Here is an 8,156-nt window from a genome sequence, read left to right as displayed (position 1 = left end):
TCTGATTTGTGTTTGTTTCAACAGATCATTTGTTACTCATTTATACATGCGTTTGCGAGAAGTTTGTGGTGGCATTGAATCCTAACCACACAACCTTTGAAGCTGAGCATATAATTTAAGATTTATTAAGTTATTAAGTTATTATTATTAAATTAAGATTTATGTTCAAAAATAAACATAAAGAGAGGGTTACCAATGGAGAACGCGGGAAAATTCATTCAACTCAATCACATGGCATGGCTCAGCCTTGGAGGCGTGGTCATTCATGTGTTACTCGTCTCTTTTATTCATATTAAATATATTTTCCTATCTCCAGCCTAAATGTGTTCTTTAGGAACGCTAAGCATTATATTGCTGATTGTTACAATGCGGCGAGTCAGAATAGATGATGCTGTGACTTCCACGTAAGATCTTATACATTAGGTAGTCATATAATGGCAAACTTATAATTTTAGGATTAGGTCTATTATTATAGCGGTACTAATGGCAAACTTGACCATAATTCTACAAGTTCATGACATTTCGCTGTACGAGTTACAAAAGAGCCCAACGAGAGACATCGTAGTTGCTGGCAATAATAATCGAAAAAGATTTGCACCATTCATATGTCAACTCCTAAACTGCTAACCTCTATCTGGCGATCACTCAATATTTATAGTCAGGATCGATCATGAAATCAGAAACGGAAACTTGTTGGAGTACTTCGTGCTGAGAATTCTATACTGTATCAAAAATATAATATTGAACATAGCTAAAGACAGTAAAAATAATAGAGTGAAAACCCGTATCCCGATATTATAGTGCTAGAATGTCATGGGTTGGAAGAAGAGAAGCGATGGCGTCTGAATCTTCGGCAGTTTTGACGTCTTTTCCGCCAGTATGAGTATTAAAATATAAATGAGCGAAAGAGGAAAACCTGGGGACACAGAACTAATGTCATGATTTGTAAAAAGATTATGTATAGTGTTGCTGTAAGGAGCAAACTCACAGTTTATCGTTTGGTGTGCCGGATCACATTGAATTCATCACTTAAGATTCCGCAGATATTCAATGTCTGGCAACGCATTTGTCCATCAAACGGGTATAGTCGAATGATATCAAACCAGTCAAATCGGAAGTAAAGGATGATTGAGTTCAAAGACATATTTGGAAAGTTGCCGGCATGTTGAGTGGTATTAGACTTAAGCTGGGTAGTAGTTACATGGATGTGTAGAACGGCGTACTCACTAGTAGTCCGAAATGAATACGTAACCGAGCCCCTTTAGATAGGTTTGGTTTATCAAGACTTATGAGAAAGGCACTGATGTCGAAGAGTTACAAAACTATTTATCTTGAGGATATATTACCGCTACATTCAAAATCGCTTGCAAAGAATAATTATTATCATTAACATCTAAGTTAGCTTAAAATTTGTTAAATGATATCTTCACGCTGAAGTCTAATTTAACTACTGTTAGCTAATAGACCAGGTGGCTGGTAGCTGGACAGACGGATCCAACCACAGAGGAAGTATAAGTGTCAGCAAAATGCTTCGAACCAAGGAAATCAACTGTTACAAGTCTACAAATTCATTTGTCGAACCCACCGAGGTTGAGTAATACTTTGTCGATGGATTAGTGATATATTACTGATTCTACACTAACTTTACATTAAAGACAGTTTGAAAATTAACTTAATAAAACCTCACAATCCCACTTCAACAGTCCTCTCATAGCACCTCACCAACAATTCAGTCCGTATATGTTGAACTTTGCCAAGCTTTTCACCTACTCACTTAATAAACAAATTCTTCCGGACAGTAATTATTTGTTCATATCTTCGTTTAGAGATTATCATGTCTGTATGAACATGTTTTCTTTAGCACTTGTTACAGCCTATACAAATGTATCCTTCTTACTTCCTTAGATGTTGATTTCTGAAATCACTTGATCACTCACCCGCTTTCGTGCCCATATGTGCTTTTTAAGTCTTTTCAATTCAATCGTCCCATTATCTTCCCTAATTTACTCGCCTATATTTGCCTTTATTCACATTTCTACTCATATTTGCAGTGTGCTTGTGGCTTTGAGATCTGCGCTGTATAACAATGAACTGTAGTCAACGCTTCGTATTGTCTTCTGAAATGTGTAAACCTTCGGAGGCTATCTGGTCACGGTAGTCAGGGATTGTCTCGAAGATATTCCACTAAATTCTTTGGCATCGATAATCTCTTTATTTATTCAGATTGTCAGCGTTTATGTGATTTTAGCTTCAGCGTCGTTAGGTGATGTTACAGCAAGCATTTTGGCTGATGAGCTAGAAGTGATAACACAAAACTGTGACGTTGTCTAGAATATTCTTGTCCACTAGTCCATTTAAACCTGGACATGCAGATATTCTCATAAGTGTTCAAGGGGTAAGTTTCGAGTTTTTCAGTAAAATTTCATGCTGTTCCGTACAAAGATATCCAAATAGTAAGATTTATCATAGAATAAAGAGTAACAATAGATTGTTACAATTTATATTGAATAATAACTTGAATACTCACAGAGCTAATATTTTTACCGCTTTAGGGATCTAAATGCTTAAGCTTATCGTATTAAGGTTTAAAAACTGTGAATTAATAAACCCATGTTGGATGCTTCATTAAATGGATATCGGGTGGAATTCAGTACCCGAACAAGTCCTATTATAAGAAAATAGACAAAATTTAATGCATAACAACTTGAAGATGTCTTACGTATTTGTAGTCTTACAACGTTTTTACACGTAACATCATTATAATCGAAGTATATCGACCCAGTCAAGTCAGAAGTGAAGTGGTTCGAAGAAATATTTGGAAGACCATCGATATGTTGAGAAGTGTTAGGTCTAAGCCGACTGGCAATTGCAAGGGATATGTAGTAGGACGTGCCCACTTGTGACCTGATACCTCAGGAGTCTTCAGAACTATTTAATTTAAGGATCTATTTATCGCTACAAACTGGCTTAAAATGCTTTTTTCTGATGAATGATTGTTAAAACTAGAAATGCTATATCCACTGGTTTCAGAAAATCTGCTGTCCTAAGACAACTGCACTCACTCACATTTTAAGATACTCAAAGCTACAAATAACTTCTGAAATTATTGCAACTAGTGAAGTTGAGTGAATAGATTACAAGCCATTGAACAACAACGAATAACTAGAAGCATACGGAACCAACAAAAGAAGAGGATTCGAAGAAATCAGTCGTTTTATACATTCTCGTGACAAAGATATTGGTGATATTGGAGATTGGAAATTTGGACTGCATCTGAATTTGAGAGTCTGCGTTACATGTACGTAAGTGTTTGCTATCGAATGTATATGTTGCATAACACAAGTCTCGAATTCATTTACGTGTTGCCTTAGTTAAAGATTTTACAAAATATACCCGGTTAATTACATGTTCGTGGCAATTGGGACTTGATGTGAACACTACTAATACTTAGATATGTTAAATTTCTATAAAACAGTGGTTATAACTTTTGTAGTGTGGGAAGATAAGAGGAGTTCGATCATTTTTCATTATTTTGTTCATGGTTTTTCGATTCTGCAGAGCAGCTGTAAGTTACGAGTTTAAGTAACACTATGAAGCATCACTTAGGAATAAGTCACGAAAATTCATGTTCACGGTTAGATGCAGACAAACGAACCAAAAGTCTGCCCCGCAAGCAATTCATTTCAAAAATCTAATCTCATATGTTTGGTGCTTGGATTTCGAGTCAGGTTTAGACTTCCCTTTACGTACTGATATCGGCTCTAATGCGAACATCTCGAAGTGTGTACCTCGATCTTCAGCCATTCATTAGTTTCTATCACCTATAATTAATCACCCCAAGACCTCAGGGCGGGTCATCCTATGGATGTTTCCGTCGTTAGTTGTTGAAACCTATTAATTTTGTTCCTATGAGAGATTTTAATGTCACTTGATCATTCTGTCAAGTAAAGTATCGACACCTCTGTTTTAATGGCTTCGATAAAGGCTAGATGTTTCTTTGCTGACTTCTACTCTCTTTTTGAACTCATTTCTGTTCCCTCCTGTTTTCCTTAACTCTGACAGTATTAGCCTACTATGGGGTAATGGGCACGCAGATAATTGATGATATTAGTCTCTTGGTAAATAGCAGAAAGAACTAAGTATGTGCAGCCTTCTTGCATGTCTTACGAGTGTGCCAGCGACTCAAGAATTGTTGACTTAACTGGTGTCTGTAGCCAAAACACAATGGCTTTATGAGGCTGAAGTAATTTGCCTAACTACCCTTTGGATTTTACATAATTGAGACTAGTTTGCAGAATTCTACTGACATATATATAACATGTTCATTATTACCACTAACTTCTACAACTATGGTCAGAGTACTTTTTAATCTGTTGTCACAAGAATATCAGGTGAAAGCATACCTTATTGATGACTTTTAGCAACTCTGAAAATGGTTCTGGTAAGGTAAATCTAAATTTTACCTTTTCAGGATGCAGATGATATAAACAATCTATTTATTACACAAAAATTAAAGACACTAGGAGTCAGTATTAAGATTAAGCATCAAGAGTAAAGATTAGAAATACGGTAAAATGCTTTGTAGACACGGGATGTTGCTTGTGTAGTTCGTTCTAGGACTTTAAGTATCAGCAACTTAAAAGTTACCTTTGAAATTTTCTAAGTAATTGCCCGGATTTTTTATTGTTTTCATAGTTACCTATTTTAATCGATTTGATGTCTAGTTTTTAATATTCAAGTTATCTATCGTCCCGTTTTGAGTCCATTTAAATTTTACCGGTTCACTATTTCCGTATGGTTGGGTTATTTAAAAACGACATACCAGTGATTTCATTGTCCAGTGTTGTTTGATATTGACTGGCATTTATGTGCGTTGGATTGAGGTTATCAAAAAATCGATGTTATTAAGCTAAACATATGTATGTCGTCTTGATCGCATTATACAAACTAATTATTTCATTACCCCCAAATGCCCTGGTACGACCGAGAGTGGGGAGAGTACGCTCTCCCTCTTGAAATGCTCTCATATGGCCACACGTATATAGCCTCTTCCAGGGAAGTTCTACTCACTGCCTTCTCACAGCATTACTGTTGTTTACAAAATTGAGAGGACGAAAAGCAAATGTCCGGCGCTTTAACTGGGTTGGTGGACACGGTGCGTCCACCTAAGGGATTTGGAAAACCCTGATTCCAAATCAATGGTGCACATGGGCTCCAGGATCCTGATGGAACGAATGGCGTATGAACCAATTGTTGGTCACCGGCTACCATGGGACTGCATCTCCTCACGATGCTCCACTGCCTTGTGGACTAGACCTTTAGGTCAAAGGCTCGGGGAGTGGCCCTCTAAGAAAACCACCTGCTTTAGTTTGGGCACCTGAGCAGTATCACAGCCCTTACACAAATCGAATGAGATTTGTGAGGCGCATATTTATCTGGTGCTTCCTTGTACCAATATTTATGTGTTTAAATAAATAAATAATTATTTCATTACGAACTGGTTAAAGAAAGTGTTTCGCTGCTTGTGTATCACCAGTTTTCTTAGCTGAAGAGGATAAAGTGTATCCGAAATTTCAAAACAACAAATTAAAAATGTGTAGTTTTAAAAATTTGATCTAAAGCTAATAAATTATCTTTATAGATTTTCATCAAGGTCTCGTCGAACTTTCGTTTCATAAATGCCATTCGGGATAAAAAAAATCTTTGCGAATATATACTAGAAGATCGTGATTCAACAGTGTCTTGAAACTATCAGATATAGCTTAAAATAAAAAATATCGATGACCTCACTGTGTTTTTTGTTTACATGATGTTTAATCAGTTTTACAGGTGAAAACGCAATATAGGCTTTTGTAGTGCATCTAGCAATTTATCTATTGTAGTATACTTGTTTCCTGTACTATCGTTTACTTATTATTGGATATTCTTTAAGGTTCCATATGAACACTTCTGTCCACCGTGCTTCGCTAGCTCCCGAAGTGTCTTGAATCGAATTTTACTTTTTCAGCTTGATGTCAAGCTTATGTAGTTTGTACAAATAACCAGTTTAAATTAGTTTCTTGATTTTCTTAGTTGGTGTTCATCAAAAAAAATAACGTCATCTCAAATGATCATATCTCGGATTTACAAAATACTTTGGAAATATTACATAGGTGCTTCTCTTCTTTGTTGAATATCCTCGCTTCAATTATAAATAATGAGGGTTATTTATTTATTTATTTTATTTAAACACATAAATATTGGTACAAGGAAGCATCAGATAAATATGCGCCACACAAATCTCATTCGATTTGTGTGAGGGCTGTGATACTGCTCAGGTGCCCAGACTGAAGTAGGTGGTTTTCTTAGAGGGCCACACCCGGAGCCTTTGACCTGAATGTCTGATCCACAAGGCAGTGGAGCATCGTGAGGAGATGCAGTCCCATGGTAGCCGGTGATCAACGGTTGATTCGTACGCCATTCGTTCCCTCAGGATACTGGAGCCCATGTACACTATTGGTTTGGAATCAGGGTTTTCCAACTCCCCTAGGTGAACTTTCCATGTCCATGAGGGTAGTGGTATTTTCATTTATGTTTCTATTTATTACACATTGACTAGACGGTACTTTGTGTCAATCGATTCCAAACACCAGAATCCACATGTTTCGTATATACCACTTTTAATAAACCAGAAATAGTAAACGCATCATTTGTTTTCGGCTTTCAGCTTCACTATGTGCAGCCTATTTATGAAGAAAGTTCGAAGGAATTACAGGAGTAAAGCTGGTGATTCAGACGAGGAGCAAAGTCAAGAGTCTGAAAGCTTATATGATGAAGCCGTTAAAGAAATAACGTCTCAAAGTAAACCTGATGTCCCGTCAATAAAGAAGAATAAGAGCGTTTTAAGTTTCGAGGATGATCTTGACCCAGGTAAAGAAAACTGTTTCTTGATTTTACGGTCGTCATATTGTAGATGATGGTGATACATTTAAAGTTAAGAAATCTTCAATGAGTCGTAAGATTACTAAACAAACGAAAGAAAGTAGAAAGAAGAAAACCCATGAAAATGACGGCCTAAAGATAGTCGGTGACTTTCATAAGAATTTAGTTTCATATGATGAAAGCTCTCCTGATCCCGAAGAGAATCTTGAGGTAGGATTTTGTATAAAGGCCTGGGTCAAATCTAATTAATTTATCTCAGAATTTAAGAAAAGAATTATTGAATTTAGCTGAAGATGAAACAACTCCTGAAGTAGTTCCATCTGTGAAATCCGAACCCAGCAATGTGAATTCAATGATAAAGCGTACGTCTCTCATGCATTATTTAATTTCCATACAGAGGGTGTGATCCCTGATGCAGCAACAATACATTTGGCTCGTAAACAACGTGAGAAGGCTAAAAGTCTTATTGAATCATCTGATCATTCACCTACCTATTACTCATCTAATAAAAATGATGGTAGACGTTTAGTGAGGTAAATCATTTATGTTTTGATTATTAGAAAATTGGGAGTATTTTTATACAAACAACACGCCACAGTTTTTATTTAAAGGTTATCATTGTCAGCTGAATACCAAGAAGGGACTTGTTTAAGGGGTTACAATTAATTGGCCCAATAATAAAAAGTTAAATAACTAAACTAACAAGTTATATTTTACAAAATATCGCCGTTTTTAGGAAATTATTTTGACTGAACAATATTCAGACACTAGCAATTAAATTACCGGATAACTGAAGGGTTATCTTTTGATTCCTCTAAATATGATATCAAACGGATAGATATGAAATTCTCGTTATTAGTGGAGTTGAATCATTATGAAATATTAATGTGTAAGTTTTATTTCATGTCTTGTGTAGTTAGTTTATTGTAGTTTATCTTATAAATATAACTTCAGACTTCATCTGTTCATTTGTACTGTATGTATGCTCGTTTATGAACGAACAATACATCTCTCTTACCACAATTCGTCTCATAACATCTGATTGTGTATAATGTTGGGAGAACATAATAATTCCTAATTCACTTAGTATTGTTTGTTTGGATCTTCCCATTGATGTTTTTAAGACTGAAAAACTGGTCAGTCTCTAATTGGCATATGTACATACTGTGCGTATTGCCTCGATATAGCCTAAATTCACAAGCATTGTAAGCAAAGATGGATGGTGGCTAGCAGTG

General features: G+C 36.0%; 1 protein-coding gene across 1 annotated transcript; it reads left to right on the top strand.

The window, feature by feature from the left end:
• Positions 1-6,713: 6,713 nt before the first annotated feature.
• On the top strand, positions 6,714-8,069 carry Smp_183490 (hypothetical protein; the record flags this gene model as incomplete). The annotated part of the gene is given in 3 exon segments (XM_018788992.1): positions 6,714-6,856; positions 7,847-7,970; positions 7,974-8,069. Coding segments are annotated over 3 exon segments (363 nt in total).
• Positions 8,070-8,156: the final 87 nt, after the last annotated feature.

The sequence above is a fragment of the Schistosoma mansoni genome, chromosome W, assembly GCF_000237925.1.
Source record: "Schistosoma mansoni strain Puerto Rico chromosome W, complete genome".
Classification (NCBI taxonomy): domain Eukaryota; kingdom Metazoa; phylum Platyhelminthes; class Trematoda; order Strigeidida; family Schistosomatidae; genus Schistosoma; species Schistosoma mansoni.
The sequence above is the reverse complement of the archived record's forward strand: the minus strand, read 5'-3'. Positions and strand labels throughout refer to the sequence as shown.